This window comes from Lissotriton vulgaris, chromosome 7 (assembly GCF_964263255.1).
Source record: "Lissotriton vulgaris chromosome 7, aLisVul1.2, whole genome shotgun sequence".
NCBI lineage: Eukaryota > Metazoa > Chordata > Amphibia > Caudata > Salamandridae > Lissotriton > Lissotriton vulgaris.
This window is the reverse complement of record NC_141695.1, coordinates 711,522,914-711,543,511: the sequence shown is the minus strand read 5'-3', so window position 1 is coordinate 711,543,511 and position 20,598 is coordinate 711,522,914. Positions and strand designations below refer to the sequence as shown.

General features: G+C 45.4%; 1 protein-coding gene across 3 annotated transcripts in view; it reads right to left on the bottom strand.

Annotated features, from left to right (window-relative positions):
• Nucleotides 1-350: 350 nt before the first annotated feature.
• The window catches only part of AXIN2 (axin 2), a 34,168-nt gene continuing 13,920 nt past the window's right edge, over nucleotides 351-20,598 (bottom strand). Inside the window, exons 4-12 of one of the 3 annotated variants that reach the window (XR_015297515.1) lie at nucleotides 16,271-16,373; nucleotides 13,114-13,254; nucleotides 11,273-11,751; nucleotides 7,757-7,939; nucleotides 7,325-7,561; nucleotides 7,109-7,198; nucleotides 5,673-5,773; nucleotides 4,689-4,856; nucleotides 351-2,925 (exon numbers count right to left, since the gene is read on the bottom strand). Coding sequence is in view for 2 of the 3 variants with exons in the window: in XM_086930943.1 (XP_086787069.1) it covers nucleotides 2,799-2,925; nucleotides 4,689-4,856; nucleotides 7,109-7,198; nucleotides 7,325-7,561; nucleotides 7,757-7,939; nucleotides 11,273-11,751; nucleotides 13,114-13,254; nucleotides 16,271-16,373 (1,528 nt within the window). In the remaining variant the exon portion in view is untranslated. The remainder of the gene's footprint in view (nucleotides 2,926-4,688; nucleotides 4,857-5,672; nucleotides 5,774-7,108; nucleotides 7,199-7,324; nucleotides 7,562-7,756; nucleotides 7,940-11,272; nucleotides 11,752-13,113; nucleotides 13,255-16,270; nucleotides 16,374-20,598) is intronic. The other 2 variants (XM_086930943.1, XM_086930944.1) reach the window with 2 other exon arrangements.

Here is a 20,598-nt window from a genome sequence, read left to right as displayed (position 1 = left end):
TGTAGTTTGTGAAGTCATTTTGTTCAATGGTAATTTACACAATTTGCAGGTTACGCATTAGGACTAATGACCTGTAAATGAATCAGAAAATGTGCATAGTTTGTGTGGGCATACATAGATTAATGCGTTTTTCCCTAACTTTGTGAAAAAGTGTGGAAACTTTGAACAGGAAAAAACCCTCAAGTTCCTAGAATTTGAATCACGTTTGACAAAGTACGATGGATAAAAAGAAACGCCCATCATTAGCAAACAGTACATCAGAACAAACGCCCATCATTAGCAAACAGTACATTAGAACACGGGTGCTAACAACTGACAGATCACGATCTCAATCAAAAGACACAATTGTAATTTGAAAAATATAAAATTTTAATAAAGGCTACATCTCTTCATAATTACAATAATTATTGTACCAAGTAATTTTCTTTAAATGAAACTCTTTATATAATGTATAATTTACAGTATAAGTAGAGCAAATGCCATAGCAAAAGTCATGAGTACAAGACTTGTAATAAAAGGCATAATATATATTTATACATAGACCCCCTTCAAAAATCAAGGGACGTTTTGAACCCTGAATATAGGGTGACACACGGTGTAATTCCCACCATGCAGGCACAGGTACTGTACTGATTTCACCAAAACACTAGAGATAGTGTATTAATAATATTTTCTCCCACCAGATGATATGTACATATTATATACATGGCAGCAACGGCAAATGTGCAGAAACATTTTTCACAAAACCCAGATACAGAAAGGCCATGGTCTTATATTTTGGGGTAGTTTTAGTGGTGCTTTTTTGTGGGGTAGTTTTAGTGGCGAATGATTTTCTTTGAATTGTAAAACACCCCAAAAGTTAAATAAAAGAAATTAAAATAGGAAGGGCAGGGCCAAAATATATGGATACGTGATAACATTTCGTACCAATATTTCAGCTTCGCAGTGGAGTTTCTTAATCACAACATTAACACACGCCTCACCAGAATTCTGCAAAAAGGCTGCTCTTTTTTTACTTTCTTAAACATTAAACTTGTAAGCCATGGGCACAACATTCTTTTTTAAAGTATTATGGCAGGGATGCTAGGTAAGCGGAGACATAGCAGGCTGGTGAAGTTGCCATTGCTGTCCCAATGAACACATCGGTGAAAGAGCAAGCACAATAACCTTAAAGTTTACTGGCATCAACACAACATCCTGGTGCATATGCCAGAATATTTAGCAAGTTGTGATACCACAGGCATAATAATAACATTGAGTGGTTTTGCCATAAATATACCATTTCTCCATCAATATGACATTACTCCCGCCAAAACGCTAAGCAAGCTGGGACAAGGAAGCACGGTGCAGGTTAAATCATTTAAAACATCAATTTAAGGAGCAGAAATCGTCAGAATACAAGGCACGCTGTGAAGCTGCAGGCACGTTACACCTTGACTTTACTATAGGAAGAACCAACGATGGTTCGTGAACCATTAACACTGAAAGAAATGCTATGGTCCGCACCCTTGCCTTGTCAAAGTCTGCTTAGCCATCTGGGCAGGAAACAGGATTTGTTCAGGTGAAGTTTAAAAAAAATGTTTTTTTTAAAAGTGCAGGGGTTTATTACGTTGCATTCATGCGGGTAGTCCAATCCTGCACATACCTATGTTTTACAACTCAACTATCACTCTATTTCTAAAGGCTTCTTGACGCGCCGGGGTTGAATGGCACAGACTGCGCAATGCCAGGTAAGAGATGGGGAGAAGGCACGCAACATGGACGCCACATGAAAACAAGTGTACATACATACCACAGTATATGCCCAAAGGAAGGACACAAAAGCCCAATGGTGGTCAAGAACATACACTTTGCATTAAGACCTCTGTGCAAAGGTGAACCCTAAAGCAAAAACAGTGCTGCACTGATTCCTAGAAAAGTCTGGTCCCCAGGCCCCAGATTCCAGGAGTGGGTCTTCTGATCACACACATATGGTCTCTGGTCGTGGTGGCCTCTTTTGTTCAGTGGAAGTTGTTGGTCTTCTTTAGGTGGTTTATACTGAGGGGCTTAGTTTTACAGTAAAGGTGATATATCTCATTGCTCCCTTGACGAACAAACCATATCTGATATGGGAGTTGTTGGTATCATACAAGGGGCCAGGGCGAAAACAAACCATTCCTTAACAAATTTAGAGCATACATGAAAATGCAACAGGCTACCACAACAGAGACACCCCAGATGCATGAGGTCAGAAAGCGCCATATTACTTTCTGCAAACAATGGTGGCCCAGTGCAGCTCATCTCGTGTCCTATGCTAAAAACGATAAAACACCCAAAGTTAACACTCAATACATAACAGTGGAACATGAAATCACTCTTCTCTTTCGGATTCTCTTCATCACTTGCACACACTTTCTTTTCAACTGGTAAAGCAGCATGTCCGTACTCTGGACTTGAGGGGAACTGAGTGTTCAATAAATATAAGGATTTTTGTTCAGATCAGATATGCACATTTTCTCTCGTCTCCGTAAATAATTTTCAGATCCTCCGGAAGTCATATATTATGTATGTAAGTCTTTCACGTGTGGTCTGCATCTTCAATAGTCCAAAGTGGTCATATTTTAAATAAATAGATAGAAGTCTTCCCTCATCTCTGTACATAGCTCTTGGGTGTCGAATGCCATTCCACAAGTTTATAAGGCTGTCTCAGTTTTTCATTGGCTCCTCAACCCCTCCCTCCCGCCACCCAAAAAACATTCTTCATTGGTTCGATTTCCTTCAAAAGTTCAACGCTCTCCTCTAGTGTCCCCCTAAAAGCACTAATCAATCCGTTCCACTTTCCCAAGGATTCGCCCTTCGTACATGGGCAGCATGGAGTCATCCTCCCAGATTTCTTCAAATACTGCCCCACAGTCAAATTCGTTGCTAGGCTTCTTAAAGTAATACCTGAAATACACAAATTGAAAAATTGGTCAAGGACTGGTACTGGCCATGTCTCTTACATTCATCTCTTTCAACTGAATGCTGCCTTTGGAATGGTGAGAACTCATCCATGACTCCATACCTTCCCGGTTAGTCAGAAAAGGGTCAGATACGCCAGTGAGTACTTTGGAGGAGTCTGTTCATGTTTTAAAGAAACTTGGAGAAAAGATGACACAAAGTCTTGTCAGCTGGGTTCGGACTGCTTAATGGAGAAACTGACTTAAGGCAACTCCATTTCGCATTCGAATCTAACAGGATTCGAGCAAACAGGGCTCACAGCAGTAAATACTCAGAAAACAATCAAAGGAATGATTTGCTAAAATTTTGAGAATTTTTTAAAAACCACCCACCCAAACCCCGTATGGGCACCAGCATTGTTCCCCTGTCAAGCCCAATGAGATCGCAAGAGGAAATATTGCAGAATCCTGCAAGAATTTTTAAATATAACACTGGAGCCCAGCACCCATGAAATAACCAAGGTAGGAGTCACTGGAGGGCATCTCTCTGGTTATGGCAAAATAATCAGCCTTATTGGCAAAAACGGCTAATCCTGCAGAGTGGATGTGAAATTCATAATGATACAATAAGCAGTAAAAATGCACTAGAGTGTAGCAGATCTTTTAAACTGTGGTCGCAATTTGCAACATTTTGCAATCTCCACCACCTCCGATCAAACAGAAAAGACTTGAGCCTGACCGCTCAGTTTTGGTCTAAAAGTCCCTCCTGTTTCCAATTTGCAGTCTTCCTTCAAAGGCAGACTGCTTCAACACAACTGAAGGGCTTCCATTACACAGCTCCCATAGTGTGTCATCTTTTGTACCATACACCCCACAATCCTCCTCCCCCGCCCCCGTACCAAACCTGCTCAGTAATTCAAACACCCACATTTAAAAAGAAAACTATCTTCTATAAAATTAGCAGCTTCCCCTGGCTATCAACAAAAAGGATCACTTATCTAAAATGAGAAAGAAATACTATTTTTCCTTTTTCTGGTTTCCACCCGTTAGCACAAGAGACTCAACATAGTGGTGGCTATAATAGGACAAGATTTTCCCAATCACTCTTCACAAGGGCATTGGTGCACTCACCACTGACTCGGTTCTAGAAATTGAGAAAGGCGATGCAGAAACAGGACTGTGTGTGCTGTTCAAAATAGCTCTCAAAAGATACAGGACCTAATGGGTGGCCCGCAGATTGCTATGCATAACGTGTTATCTTGCCTTTTTGGGTGTACAACGGTGTTGACATATGCTTGCCAATGTGGGTGGGGTGGGTAAGTCTGTGTACAGTTGTCATTGTGTTTTCCTTTGTTATGTATACGAATGGTATCCACGGATGACTGCACACCTGGTAATCTTTTAATAGTTTGTCTATATGTGGATTTTGTCGGGCTCTTGCCCCTGTGGTGTTCTCAAAACTTAATAAAATATGTTTTTTTGTTTTTTCAAAAAGTTACAGGACTACTACTAAACGGCATAGCGATGTAAAAAGAGAATTGGGAGGTTCACAACAGATAAGAGTGGAATAGTTGAGGGGGAACTGGATGGCTCACATCTCTCATCAAGATTTACCCCCTGGCCCATGAGTTAGAGCCTGGCCCAGGAAGTCAGTGACCTCACTTGCAAACTGATTTAGCACTGACTCGGATTGGACAGCTCGCCCCAGAAAAGACACAAAGAGGAGCGCTACATAAATGCCACTACAATACATAAGCACAGAAATCTCACCTGTAACTGCCCTTTTTGCTCAGCTGCGCTTTGAAATGCCCAAGCGTCAGACTCTGGGTCTTCAGAAGCCTCCGGTATGGGATTTCTTCTCCACAAAAGAAGTAGGTGACGACCAGCTCGCTGGGTGGGGGGCCTGGGGCCGCCGAGGGCTTCTTTGGATCCTTGTGGCTGTAAAAGAACAATACTGAAGCATCAGTGCACGTGTCACCAGGCCATAACCGCCATTACAGACAAAACACTAATTCACATAAAAAGGCCGTATTTTTTCCGTGTACACGCTGTGATGTGAACCATACAAAGGGCTCGAAAAGTTTTTCTTTAGGGAGTAAATTATGAGATCCTGAACAGACTCCAGATGAAATGATTAGAAGGCTATAGCTCTGTGGCCAGGGTGAACTGCTAAACCCTTTGGCCCAGTGCTCAAGGATAGATACCACTGGCTCCATGCCCATTCAACCTCTGTCCTCTCTGCTGAGAATGCCATTCCGAGGGTAATGTTCATATGAAGTGCCCCTTTGCCCAACCTGAGCTGGTATAACATGGCCCACATACTTCATAAGAGCTGCTGGATAATAAGGCAAGGAAGTCTGATCAAGGTCAAGCTGGACAAATTCAAACAAGCAACTCAGACATGAAAGGTCAAAACATGAATCCATGTAAGCCACATCCACCATTCCCCGGGACGAACATTGGTGGGAACTTTATTCTTTGTCAAATTCGCCTTCTAACATTCTAAACTATACACATTCTTGCAAATGATGGTTTGGAAACATGCAGACACAGAGATCATGTTGACAAAACGCATGGACTTGACCCCTCTAAACAAAAGATGGGTGGGTCCCGTTCCCTCACCAACCGGTCTCAAAGCCACAGACTAACTTAGAGCTTTGGAAGGCAGCTTGGTTAAGGCAGGTCTTTTCCAAACAGGGGAACACGGGACCCGGTGGGTGCATACAACAAGGTGAGTTTTTTTCAGTGTAGTACCTGCGAGGTCTGCCTGGCAGGCAATAAGGGGGATGCCCAAGCCCTCCACTGAAAACCTCTATCTTGCATGGCCGCAATGCTGAAGCCCGGCTTTTCTGGAACTGAAAACAAAAGGCCTTGTTACTACCCAGGGTGAACAACCTGCTCCTGTCATCATTTTTGTGCACCAGTCTGATACACTCTTAAAAAAACGACTCCATCCGAAACAATGAGCTTCTCGTAAGTTCCCTTCAAGAGCAAGGCTCTTTGCCGGACGTGCGCATGCCTAAAGACATCAAGAGACTTCCACAACAAGACCAGAGCCCCTGAAAGGCCAGCCAGGCAGGAGAAGAGACAGCAGCAAAGCCTATGGCTCTCGCCTATGCCACAGACCCTTCCGCCCTTTCAGTGTTTCTGGTCTCCTGCAGAAGAGTGGCTTCTGCTAATAAATGTATTCTATAGTAAATAATAGGGGATTGGTGCTTTAAGGCGGGAACGGTGCGGTGCTTGTCGGATTTCACTTGGGTGTTTTTACATACACATGCTGACAAAAACACATACACTTGTTTGTTTGAAAGGTCTTAAAAAGGGTCATTTAAAAAAACATATATTGAGTTTTAATTACCCCTCACAAGCAGCACTTACTGCGTCTCCTCCTCAAGCCCCCCTTCTCACAAAATGTTTAAGCAACGTGATTGTTGGGAAATCCAAAGTCGTCCTCCTGCCCCCCATCTTACTGACCAAGCTACGCCCCTAGTCTCCTGTCTTCTCCACAGCTGAACGGTCTACAGGGAAATCTCCCCATTTACAGAGGCCCGTCTTCCTAGGACTTTTAATGGGGGAGGGGGTGCGTTGGAAGATTCTGAACTTCATCTAAGGCTCCCGTCGGAAGCCACTCGGTGCTTCCACGGCTTAATTATCTCTCGCTAATTTGCTCTAAGTTCTTATGGAGTCGCCCCGTGCAGAAGGTGGAGGACGCTGCCAGCAAAGACAGCTGATGGACTCAGGGGGTCAGCCAATTAAAAGTAAGAAAACCCCAGTCAGGCGGCTGAGTAAAGACTTCAAAACACAACTCTGGATAAAGAGTGCATGCTAGCAAAACTTTAATTATTTAGACAGCAATTCGGCCTTTCAGTGTAAAGAATCCTCATTACAGAACGCGTTGGACAATTGAGGCCTCTCAAAAATGGCCGCCTGTCGGAACTGAGGGCGAGCTCATACCCGGGAAAGAAAATAACAAACATTTGCGTTTAGTTCTCCACCCAAATAAGCTCATTTGTTAACGGTTTGGAGTGTGAGTGAAGGGGCATGGTTTAATATAGTAGCTAACCCCCTGCGTGGACAGAAGACTCCCCGAATCTCCTCAGCTACCTCCAGCCCCCATCTCCTCTCAAATGGAAGAGGCTGCTCTTCCTCCCGCCCTCTCAAACACTTTCCTGGTCAATAAAGGTACTTACTCTTCCGGAAGGCTGACCCCGGAGAAAGAGGCACTTCCGACCTGAACAGCAGGGTGGGTCCGATCTCTCGGCATATTAGACGCGGAGCACCTGAACGAGAGAAGACATGATCGGTGGTTAGGATTAGGGCCATCTTTTTGGGGACAGTGGACACGTTCTTTCGCAGAAGCCCTCTCGTGCTTTCAGGTAAATGACTACCTAACGAACATGAATTACCATTGCTTTGGGGGCTTGGACACCTCAGTTAGCCTCCGGCACGCTTCCTCCAGTTGGGCCAGTGTGTTTGGGGGCGGAAGCGGGGGCATAGCAGGATCCTGAACAAAGGGGTGAGCAGGCTGGGCCGTCCGGGCGTGCCCGTTGCTTCCCGACTGATGGTGCCGGGTCGCGCGCTCACAGGATGGTGCCAGGCCCCGCGTAGAGTCGGAGCCGTAAGCTTTCTTAGCATTTGGTACACTGAAGAACAAAAACAGAAAAGAGATCATTGTAAATAAATGAAAAGCGGGTCAACTTGATAGATTTCAAATGCCTCCAAAGCGACGTGCCTCCGCCAATGCAAGAACCCCGGGCAAAAAAAAAAAAAGAATCAAATTCTCTGCAATTGTACAAGAATATGAGGAGAACATATGTAAAGTCGATTGTGCCGCCTACCTGTGGGCTTTGTGTTTGTTTTGCCTTTCGCTCTCCAGCATCCACTGCCAGACGTTCTGGGATCGGTCAGCCTCGTTGCCTGGAAGGGACAGGCCGGGTGATACTGCAGGACACCCTTCACTCCCCAGTTGGCGCTCCGCTGCAACCTTCCCGTTCCTCTTGGAGAGGGTACTGCTCCTGCTGCTGTGAGGAAAGAAGGAAACAAACACAGGTTCTTAAGTTACAAAGAACAGGTGCTCCAGCACACGCAACCCCCAAGCCAGCAAGCCACAAACGCCACCTTTATACAAACACATCAGACCTGAAACTCCCTGCCTGGGGTCTCTACAGGTTTAGGGTCGTAAAGTTGGGTTTTCTTTTTGTGAGGATGGGATGTCAACAAATGAGCCTCATTTTGAGGCAGGGAATGTTAGAAGGGGGTCAGCTGGTTGCAGCAGCAGGGACCTCCCCTCTCAAGGGGTGCTGCAGGGTTGCTGTGCTTTACGTGTGCCCCTCTGGTTGTTGCTGTGGCCCATGAACAGGCTCCGCAATGGCGTAAGGGGTACAGAATACATAGACTAAGACTGAAGCCCCTGGGTAGGTATGAGGTAGCTGCAAGGGTCAAGCTCGCCTACCATTCCCTCCTGGCCTGGACTGTTATGCGATAATGCCGCTTGGCACAGAATTACTTTGTTTGCGTCATGGCATGGTTGATTGCCTTCCATGGCATACCACAGCGATGCATGCCTATGTGAAGCTAAGCTTGGGCATCTCTCTGTGTACCTGGGCATGTGAGGTCGATTCTGGCAAGGATGGCGGTCCATGGGCACATAAGGCTCTGCATGGGAATGTGAGGTAGTAGCTCCCCATGAGGTGTAATATTAAACGAGTACCCGGGCAAAGAAGTCGGTATCTGGGGACATTAGTGCACACAAAGCTAGTATTAAAGGACCAAACGAGTTTGTGCCGAAATAATTAGATAGTATCTCAGGTGAGATTAGGTCATTTGTTAAAATAACTTTTTAAAAGTCTGGCACTGCTGGCTGTTGTGGAGCATATCACAGCATTCCTGGGCTTACAGCATCACCAAACGCATCACTTGAAATATGGGAGGTTGACATTAATGCGTGTTTCATGGCACTGCTTTATGTTAACGGCTGATTGGTGTCTTCAGTCCACCCTGGAGATCACCAAGATATCGCTGGGATAAGAGGTACAATGTATAACATTTAATGGCATTACTGGCTATGCTGTAGTATGATCATATAGTAGTAATATTATTGTATATTACTTAATAACATATTTCTTTTATCTCCAAGTGCTCCAAATACTATATGTTATTCCTACCCATTTAATGGTACTCAGTTTATTGAGATCAGAAGGAAGATATGCTGAGGGGCCTGGACTAGGATTCAGACTTGTGACCTGCAGGCCACATCAGAAGTCAGCAATCCAGCGCGACTGTCCCTAAGGGTGGAGGGGCCCTGCCCCCTAACAACTTTTTTCCAAACGTATAGTGTCTTTCAAGCTAAACAAAGGTCACCCTGAGAGACACTCTTCATGTTCAGGTCAGGCAGCGAGGAGCAATGCCTTCCAATACATGTGCAGGTTGACTTTGCCAGGCTGAAGATGTCACAGCCCTGTGGGTGTTAGCTCCTCAGCTATGCAAAGTGCTTGGTGGTCTTCCCGCTCATGATGATGGTGGGTGCCGCTGAGAGCCTCGGACCTGGGCGTTTCAGTTTTAATCCCTGAAGTGCCCAGGACCGAGTGCCCAACAGTAACACTCATGACAGTGTGGGGTCAGCAGTCTCATTGACTGTCATCACACTCTGTGATGAGTATTGATGGTAGTGCCTGGACATGCAAGGCTGCATCTCTGGGTACTTGAATGTGAACCTGGGCAGATGAAGTGGTGCCTGACATGATTCTGGTAGACATGCATATACGGTGGGCTGTATCTGCCCGTGTGTTGAATAAGAAAGCTAAAAGTGGCTACTTGATGTTCTGGGTGCAGAATTAGTAACATTCCAAATCTTTTCAAGCTAGCGTGTGATTGATAATTCATGCAAACGTTTTGTTGATGTGTTGTCTCAACTTCCATGGTTTACTGTCTGAGGTCTAGGAAAGATAGTAAATGTTGGTGGCTCAAGGTGTGCATTGATGTGATGCCCCAGAGCCGCAGAGGTGAAAGTACAGGAGTTTTTAAGCGAACACAAGTGAATAAAAAATTCAGAGTTTGAGATCTCAATATTTCGGTCAATGATTGCGCCTGTTCCTAGGGACCCTTCCACCCTGCCCATTATATTGTGTAAACAAAGAAAGTCTATGAAGAAAAAAATAATCGGATATAGAATATACGCACAAAGCTTATAAAGTACAGCACTAGATCTGAGAAAGCATGCGCCCGACACACAGAACGTCTACACTCATGGGAAGATGAGCCATGATCACAGCACTGTCAAGCTTAAGACATGTGGTCTGAAACTCGGAGATTCCTACATATTACTGAAGTAAACGCATAGTAGGGTTTGGAAAAATAGATTATTAGTGCTGAGCAAAATACCCTCTTCAACTGTGCAACTAAGGGACAAGTTATTAAGCTGTTTGTGCATGTACACACTGTGCGTTAAAATGGGCAGGCCAAATTTCCAGGCTCTTAAGACCATTATTTTTTCCTTCACTGCACTATGTCCCTGAAAGGCTTTAATCAGCTATGTAATGGATCAGGATACTACCTTCATGAGAAGGGTGCACAATTGCATTACATCGCCGAATATGCGGACTAGAATATGCATCTCTATTCAAACACACAGCCAAGCAATGTGTTAATAAGGGACGCATACATTGGTATAGCACCAGTCACACTGTTGATTGTTCATCAGAAGAGGTAAACATAGTTTGTCACGCATGCGATACAACGCATGCCATTACAACACAGTCATTACAACGGCTGCGTTGTTACATCGCATACCATTACAACACAAGTTACAACGACTTGCTGTAGGCGGCAGAAGGCGTTGGACTTAAAATCCAACACCTTCCCTACTATTGTGCAGACTGAAGTTGCAATAGTAAATTATACTATTCTAAAATCCAGTGCCCCCCCCCCACAGCAAGCCGTTGTAATGACTTTCGTTGTAATGGTATGCGATGTAACAACGCGGTCGGTGTGATGACCGCGTGGTAATTGCATGCGTTGTAAACGCATGCGATGTAACATGGCCTATTCATCAGAAGATGTTCCCGGGAAGGGGGGGGGGGGGGGGGGCAGCCCTACCTTCCGTACAGTGTAGTCACACACCAATGAACATAGCAACTTAAACCACAGCATAAAATTACCTGCATAAAAAGATTTTGAAGGCACGCATCATGTCTGCTGTGCGCCTTAGCACAGCAGGCATGATCCCTAACATATGGAACCAATGAAAACTGGGGAGCATGCGTCTCGTCCCCCCTCCCTCATCATATGACGATGACTATATTTATGAGGTTGTCACTACACACGTGCATGGAATAGGTAAGAGAGGTTCTTCTTACCCAAAGAGTTCTGTAGGTCCCGGGGCTACTTCCATGCCTTTGGGGTGGCCTTTGCTCTTTAAGTAGCCGCAATAGTCCGTGCTGCTGGCGCAGAAGCATTGGGCACGCCGGGCAGCGTCTGCCTCCAGCTGTTCCTTCGTTCTGGGGCTATTATGATGGTGGATGTAGTGATGGTGCACATGCTTTGTGGTCTGCTTGGTAATAAATCCCTTAGTTAGCACTGGGCAGGGGGCGAACACAGGCAGTGGCTTCACCCCTCGGGGGAATTCAGGGGACCGAGAACGAGGGCTGTGTCGAGCCACCCCTGGTGACTGACAGCCCGGAGTCTTTAACACACGAGACAAGTGGTCGTCCAAGATAGCTTGTGGGTCTTCTTCGTAGCTGCCGGAGGGGATGAGGGCAAGAGGATGCTGCACTGGCAAAGTTTCCCGACTGTCCAGGGTGATGAGAGGTAAGTCAGAATCTTCCTTCTCTTCTTCCTAGAGGAGAAGGACATTGTTATGGATGTGGCATGCTAAGAAAATAGTCTTAACATATTAAAATGGGCATGTTAACATAAAATGAACACATTGTGCTCATGCGTCCAAGCATGGGCCAACTGAGACACAAGGACAACCACATAAAGCGTAAGTCACAAAGAATCCATCTTTAGGAACAAGGGTATCAATAACAACCTCTACACTGCTATCAAACTGTAAACTCCCAACAACAGGTATAACCTATAGATGACCGGAAAGTCATGCTATAAAGTAACCTCTGAAACGCACTCAAAGAGGAAAATTACAAATACTCTTTGTATTCAATGAAGAAGCTCATTGAAATAACCATCAGCATTTACTGTGACATCTCTATGAATTCATAGACCAGGCCATCAGAACAGCCAGAGATAACTAACATTCCATTACAAGGACATTTCAATCATCATCAATCTTGTCAAGCTGGATCATAAAATTACAGAGAGGAGCCTGTCATGCTCTCAGTGCATCAAAGTAAAATGGGAAGCACAAGTTGAGATCATGCATCTCTGACGACACCACAGGGTTGACCCTTGTCCACACCACACGTCAGCCCATAAGCAGCCTTCTGCAGAGGGCGGGAAAGGGGTGTAAACTACAGAAACTAAAGTGAGTTCCTACGGCTATTAACTTTCTGTTCCTGCTGATGCCTTAATAATCCTAGGAGACCAGGCGTAGTGAAAAGCAGTGCCATGGGTTCCAAAGGTCATGCAATAAATACCAACTACTAACCCTGGCTATCACCAAGAGATGTCTAGAGACACAAAGGGGTGGAAACAGAATACCAGGATCCACCTTTCAAGTGAAAAATTGAGTAACAGGAACATCAGGAGCAACTATAAGCATCTAAGGCTTCTAAGAATCATTAAACCCAGGCTAAATACGGAAAGCATACCTATTGGCTCATGTGAAACAGGATCAGCATGAAACACATCAGCACCGCCACAAAACAATGGACAGAGATGCATGCATTGCTCCTCATTTACCATCAACTCGAAGAACTGATCTACTTCTGATGCATGCACAACTTGGGAACTGGGTGATCAATGTCTGGCCCGCCATCAATACCAACAGGTACAGGGAAAGAAAACTGCAACATGCCATCAAAGTGAATCCAAGTGCACAAGCCAAGGCAGTGTGCCACCAACAACCTGGAACCAGAAGCCCAGAGGGCTACATCAAATCCACTAGCAGGAATATGATGTCAACCGTTCACCGACGACCAGAAAATTGGGGGCGAGGGAAACTGCAGCCCACTTTCAAAACTCAATTAACACCTGACAATGCTCTAGACTGAACGTAGCCATGTTGGGTTAACCTTCCTACCTCTTTGATCTGCTGCAAGCGCTCCTCAAGGCAGTCCATCGTCTCCTTCTCCTGCTTCAGTCGCTCAAGGCGGGAGATGAGCTCTGCAGCAAAGGCGGCCGGTTCCACAGGGGTCATCTCCTTGGGCAAGCGACTGGTCCTCTACGCGGAAGGGAGACACAAGAGAGGAGCCATGCATTAACGGTACAACTGAGAGAGCAGAGGAAGAAGCAAACACATGAGTCGGAGTCTCAGCGACTAAGCGAGCCAAGCCAGCGCGTAACAGATGAAGCAGAGAGAGAGCACAGCCGGGCATGGCCAGCACCAGGTTTTTATCCTCCGCGTCCTGTGGCCTCATGGAGCGACATCCTCCCTGCCGGCACTCGCCTTCGGCGGGAGCAGTTGGTCGCACTCCGTGCAGCGCCACTTGTTCCCTCTGTAGTACAACCAGCCCATCAGTAGCTTACTCTGAAGTCGAGGATCTTCAAAGACTGTTGTCAGACATCAAAAAAAAAACTCCAGAGGTGGGGAGGGAGGGTGACTAACTCAAGGAATAAAAAGGCGCCTATAAACAGTAAGGAGCTTGAAAATTAAAAAAAAAATAAGGCTGGGGAAAGAAAAAGAAGTCAAACAGCTCTAGATCAGAGAAGAAGTGGTAATTTATTTTCTGGCTACACACAGGGCACCTTTGAGGTAGTGTTGTCTCTTTGTCCTAGATCTTCCTCCTACCCTTCCGCGCTATCTCTTTGTACCAAGAAAAAAAAATGAAAAAAGCTGCTGCGGGCTGTAGTGATACACTGCTGAGCCAGGCTGCCTGCAGCAGAGCTATCAAGGGAAAAAGGGAGCATTTCCAAATCGAGAATGGAATATGAAAGGGGGCAGCGAAACATCTTGGTATGAGGTGGCAGAAAAGGCAGAATTGCCTATCACGTAGGTGCCTGCCCCCTCCAGCCACACACCGCACACCTCGACTTCCACAAGAGTGTGAAAAGCACAAGCCGCCACTGGGTCAGCCATGGCACATCAGCCCGGCGGACAGGCGAGGCAGGGCCTGCTTTCCGCTCTCTGGCAACCGCTTGGCTCCAGAAGTGATGCGGAGGGGAGAGAACAGCGAGGACGGGCGCCCGGCAGGAAGCCGTCAGCCGAACACAGGCCGGCTCTATTCAGAGCATGATCAAAGCACCAGCCGAGGGAGAAAGTCGATTTCCACGCCCCGGGACAAAATAATGTAATTTACAAGCCGGGTCTATAGAACATTCATTAAAAGAAGGAGGGGGATGAGAACAAGAAAGGGGGGGACGAGCAGGCGGGAAATGTTATCCAACACTCCTGGTTGCTCAGGACAACTGTGGTCAGGGTGGGCCGCGCTGGACAAGGGAGTGCGTTGAGTCGGGGCCTCGTTACAGTCATTAATTAGGAACTCAAGTACGCACATTTTAGGGTCACACGAAAACACCACTTCCCCACACAGCCAAGATGGCAAAGGGCCACTGTTTCGCCCCCTTCCACTCATTCAGTTTAAAGAGCCGCACTGAACACTGCCTCAGAAATCACGAGTCACTGTGGCCAATGGGTTAGCGGTGCATTTTTACAATAGAACCTAATACTGCCATCTTGTGATTTGTGGAAACCTAACGCCACCCCATTAGTGCCTTGACTGGCTTTTACAGCAACTTTTCAGTGGTTACATGTTGTGTGCGTGAGAACTGTGTGTTTGGTCTTCCATGCCGGGACACTCTTAAGTAGCTGTGCGCTTTAAAAGTCTCCGATTGACTAATTACCCAGAATAAAATGACTGCTTTCAAAACAAGAGTTATTTTAATCTAAAAAAACGGGATGGTAGTGTGAAGGAGAGGCATTGTTTAGATTGTGTTCCCCACGACGTTGCCCAGGAAGCCGAGATCTCGTGGAATTTCTTGGCCTCTGCACATTTCCTGTATCATTTTATTTGGTGACTTGGTGACTAGGCGGCCAGCAACCACTTTCCCTACGTGCAAGTGCCCCTATTAAGGGGGAACAGCCCCACACAAATCAAGGGACCTACCTTCCCAGGCAGCATCCAGAAAATGAAAGTGATTTTTCTTTTAATACTAATGCACTCAAAAATATCTTCTGCAACAAGGGTTCGTAGAAGCGCCTGGTCACCCTCATCCACCAACCTTACAGCAACATTCTTGGGGCCAATGGTTCGCTATCAGGAGAATTACGGTTGTCAGGTGCTAGGCTACCACTGCCAATTACATTTCAACGTTAAATAAATCACCTATGTTGATTACAAAATTAAGAAACCTGATTGGGGGCGGTGGGTAAGACACAATAGTTCACTGCAAGCATAAAATGCACACTTTAAAGGTGTTCTTGCACTTTCTTGTGCTGCTTCTATTCCAGTAATGTCAGAGAGCATATTTTATCACAAAATGAAGGCAACTACAGACTAAGTTAATTTGCCTTTCATTGGCACATCTCCCCTTGATTTCCAGGTCTTTTTGAGAAACATTAATTGTCTCGGCTACTGGATAGCTGAAATATTCCAGAGATGTCTTCACAACAGTTTCCAAACTTTTGGAAATTTGTTGCGAATCAGTCTTCCCAGTGAGGATAGGAATTGGAGAAAAATTGGAGTAATGACATCCCCATCGCCCAGATCAGGGATTGATTGCCAAACAGCGACCATTCCCCAATCAGTTGTTACTGATGAAAAAACTGCCTCAAAATAGGAACTTGTGCATCACCTTTTGAAACCCCACAGTAACCTGTGGCTACTTTTAAAAACAATAAAACACAACAGATCACTTCTAAGGCAGTAATGGAAGAAAGCAAAGAAACCACTTTGAATGTGGGGTCTACATACTGGTATACTTAGATGTACTATGCTGTTTTGCCTGAAAATGCATTGCTTTGCCCCTGAAAAGGTAAGCATAAGTGTCTGGAAAAATGGGTAAACCCTTCCTCCTGAAGTCCAGCGAAAGGCATTGCCACACCAGTATCAACATTTTGCACTCATTTTAATTGTTACATGATAATGGTAAGGGCAGATATGAACATAGAAATCTAGGAACTCTTTACAGATCCTTTGTAGACTCTGCATCAGCATAACGGACTAGAAACAATTACAGTTGCAACCAGACCGATATGACTTTTAGATTTAGCGATCCCCAACCACGAGTTTTCGACTTACTGGAAAATGAGGTAGAGACACTTGGCCGTTGGCCTTCACACTGCGCTGCATTGCTCGTTGGATGTGTTTCCGGCTGCCGAGTCGATGAGGTGGCATTTCATCTCTGAAACATTAAAGAAACAGCATGTCAAGCCAAACTCTACCTAATTCCATTCAATAAGTGGCTCCACCTCACAGTTATCCTTATTTTAGTGGCTGTCTAACCACTTACTCTACACAGTTCCTGAATCATCCAAAGTATTGTGTGCTAAAACCTGCTGCTGGATGCTTGGGATTTTAGTGGGTGAAAGTGCCGCTTTGGAGGAACAGGAGATGGCTTACGAATTAACTCATGACTAGGGTACAATACCACTCCCTAACCAACAGACCACATCTCCATCCTTGGATAACTTGCTCACTGGCCACCAAGTGGTTCACTGCCATGACTGCCACCCAATGGCCAGGTAAACCTACCCAAAAGATGGATATTTCTGCAAAAGTTAAGTCCATCCTCGCCAAAATGGTTGAAAACAGCCCTTGACACTACGATCATATCCAGTAATATAGTGTTAGAAAGGTATAGATTTAGGACAACAAAGTCTTCCTTAGTCCTTCACAATCCCTTTGGGGTGACAAGCAAGAAAAGGCTGTGGATGATGTATTGCAAGTGTAAAAATCAGAAGAGTGGGCGAGATAACCTGCAAAGCTGTCCTTGGCTTGGAATTATTTGTCCAATTAGCCTTATACAGAGTAATACCCCATTGCACTTAACCAGGTTCTTTAGGTCAAGTCGATCTTTAGCACTGAGACCTAATGGATTTTCATTTATTTTCTGACAAACCTATATGGATCAAACTAGAGCTGAATATGAACCCTGGCAGGCCTACCGAAGAATTGGCCTGATCTTCAGTTTACCAAACGGGAACACAAGAGTGTACCAAGTTAATGCAAAGTTGATATGGGGCCAGCTGACCATCTCAGAACTAGCGATCTAAATGATAGATTCCTCGTCTTCTGCAAGGAGAGTTCCGTACCCTAAACATTGTTTGCAAATACTAACTTGACACAGTCCAAAAAGTGCAAGTATCAGCTACTGCAAGGCTATGACATCATGCTATGCAGTAGTAGAGACGCTGATGCAACCTAATTACCATTGATGCCAACATTTGCTTCCACTTTGAGGGGTGCAGTGTTTCTGGCTACGTGAGAAAAGGAGGTTTGTAGAGCGCAGCTCATGTGCCAAGAGAAGAAGGGTGAAACCTATAAGTCCACCTCACTGGGACACTGAACATGGACTTCCCATAAAAAATTTGATGCATTTTGGGATCCACAGACTTGGTTTGTTAAATCAACTAGGCTAACGTGACTAGGTGAAATGTTACACTGATTGGTAGAAGAGGGCAACACTTCACCCACTATGTAGGGCAAGGCTCCTTGGATGGATATATTTTTTCCCACTTAAAAAGCCCTATAATAAACCCAACTGATGGGTGACCAATTCAGTTCCTGTAAAGTTAGCTCCATACCAGTTTTGTGAGGTTACCCATGAGAAACGCACATATCGTTACTCAAAACAATACCTCATTTACACGGTCACGGACGACCTGACCAGGTCCCAGCACCTGGGACCTACGTTAGACATCCATAGCATACACCATATGCAGAAAGTAGCTTTAAAACATCCAATGTCCTGCGCAGGCAAATCGTCGATTGTAATCAACAAACAAACGAAAATATCAGGCAGAACATTAAATAGCTTGACAAACAAGCTAGCCTGTGCGGAAACTACACCCCACACATCAAACATTCGTTATTCCAATTACAACACATTGCGACGGGGGTCAGCCCGCAATTTCCCAGCATCCTCTCTTGATTTTTTTTCTGTAGTGCACGTCTGTGAAGCTAGGAACAAAAAAGAAAAACACACGAGCAAGGAGCTGCCGCAGAATCGAGGCGCCCACAGATGACGCGCCTCATCAGACGAGAGCCGTCTGGCGCGCGGCCCACACGTTACTGGGCGCACTGGGGTGAACTCAGCTGCCACTGCGGCCGAGCCAATTACCTCGGCCTTTTGACTCAGGCAGGGCCCGGCCCTACCTGCGTGAAGTTGCACGCGGCTTTGAAGCATCAGACGCCCGCGCGCGCGCAGCCACTCCCGGCCTAATTTGGCAGCGGGTCTATAAGCGCGCGCCGCTCGCTCTGATCTCGCCAACATCAAAAGCGTGGTTTGTGAGATAAGGTAATGTTTGAAGTTCACTCAGCGCGGTCCCCTGGGCCCCAGCTAAATCCATAAATAAGACGCACAAGAGGGGGCCCGAGTTAAAATCAACCCTCCCTCAATCCCGCCTTTATCAAGAAACGGGGATGCAGCTTGCACGCAGTTTTATGGACATTAGAAAGATCCAAAAATCAAATTGATCTCTAGAGGGGGGCTGAAGGTCTTTTATGTTTTTTGGCAACTGCAGTGCCGTGGCCACGGCGAAGGACCCTGCAGTTTTCCTACTTTATGCAGTTGCAGTTTGGGTCTCATAAGAGCAAAGGGTTTACAACTATCCTGGAGAACAACACACATCTTGGGTTTCCACATCTCTGGGAGATAGATGGGTGTACCTAGAGACAGGTCACCCTTGCATCTTTAAAACAAGCATCTAGGACAATGCAGAGGGCGCTACTGGCCTTGCCTGCACAACAGTCCCTTAGCAATGTATTACAAAATAGCAGCGTATTTAATGTTTGTATTTTTAAAGAGTTCGCCTAGCATAGTCAACAGAAAAGTCAATATTCAACTAATAGCCAATGCCATACCCTACACCTCCTAACTACTCTCTTAAGACAAGCTGCTTAAGCTATGGGTTCACCTGTTTCATGGGGCGGGGGGACGCAACTCGGAATCACACCAGGCGTGGAGGGAGCACACCCTTTTTGCTACAGATGGGTCTGCTCTTGGTTTCTCATGAGAGGGAGCCTAGTGCCCTTAAATCCTTCCAACTCCCAACTACGTAACACAGCAGGCCTCTATGATGTCTGGGGGTCAGTCCTGTTCTCCCTGAAAGTTATATGACTATATATAGTCATATGACTTGTGACCTCCCGCCTGGCCAACTCCCTTTCCTTCTATCTGATCACCTTACCTCACCTCCTCATGACCCTCAGTTCTCTTGCATGTTTTCTTTTGTATACTTAAGTGAGGCTTCCTGCCAAACTGTAACCACTATTTTTTATTAATCATAATGTCTAGCAATTTGTTTTTACTCTCTTATCTAGATGTCATGTATCCTATGTGGACTTGCTCTTTTATTATTCCATTGTCTGTGCTTATACACACTGTAACTGTATGGAAACACCTTGTAAAGCGCTCTGATACTCCTGGGTCCAGCCAGCGCTATATAAAACTTCTTAAATAAATAAATAAATAAATAATGGACTTTGTTTTACGTAAGAGGGATAATCAAAACACAGTGTAACTTGATTACACTCCTACAGTCTGTTCAAACAGACCACAAAAAATGGGGCGGCTGTCTGATGTCTACTGGACAAAGGATATGAAGCCAAGGTTGGTGTTTCAACTATTACACATTGGGATACATGTGAACCAGGCAGTAGGGCCTACTGTTATTTCAAACAAAAAAGACTGGCTACCTTTTTTCCTGGCCTATTCTTATGTAATTGTTATCTACTTAATAAAGCTTATTAAACATAAAAAAAGACTGGCTACCTTACAGATTGTGCAGCAATGGCGTAACCTGGACTGATGTACATATGTGAAATCAACACCCTGGGGGGGATTTCACAAATCAATCCCCATGATTAGCAGATGTACTTGTGTTGTGGAGAACAACCTTTGGGTGATGAACACAAGTGACACACCGTGGACTTCCCTGGAAGTCTACCTTTCAGAAATGCGGGTATGCATGCAGTAATCCCCCGGGATCTTGGTACGAGCTAAAACAAAATAGAAGTCTTTAGTCCTGGTGGCTTATCTTCACGTTCATTCATAGGGGCATGTGCTGAAAACGTTGCAGCAGGACCCTAGAGTCCTCTTAAAGGGGAAGAACCTTTATCTCCATCAAAGCATCGACGGCGAGGTGCAGCCATCGGTACCATGGAAGTACTGAGGGAGTAAGCACTCCAGAGGGTTAGACCAGCCACACATTTTTGTAGATTGCAATTTTGGGGATTTTGTGCACCACTCTCTATACCTTTTGTTCCGGACTAAATAAAATGTTGACGTAGTAAACTACCCTATCCAACAGCAATTCCTTAAGGAGAAAACCACAAACTGCAAACAGTTTTCCGCTCAAAAAACATCTCTCAGCTAATCAGCCAGGCGTTCACAAGTTTCCCAAGAC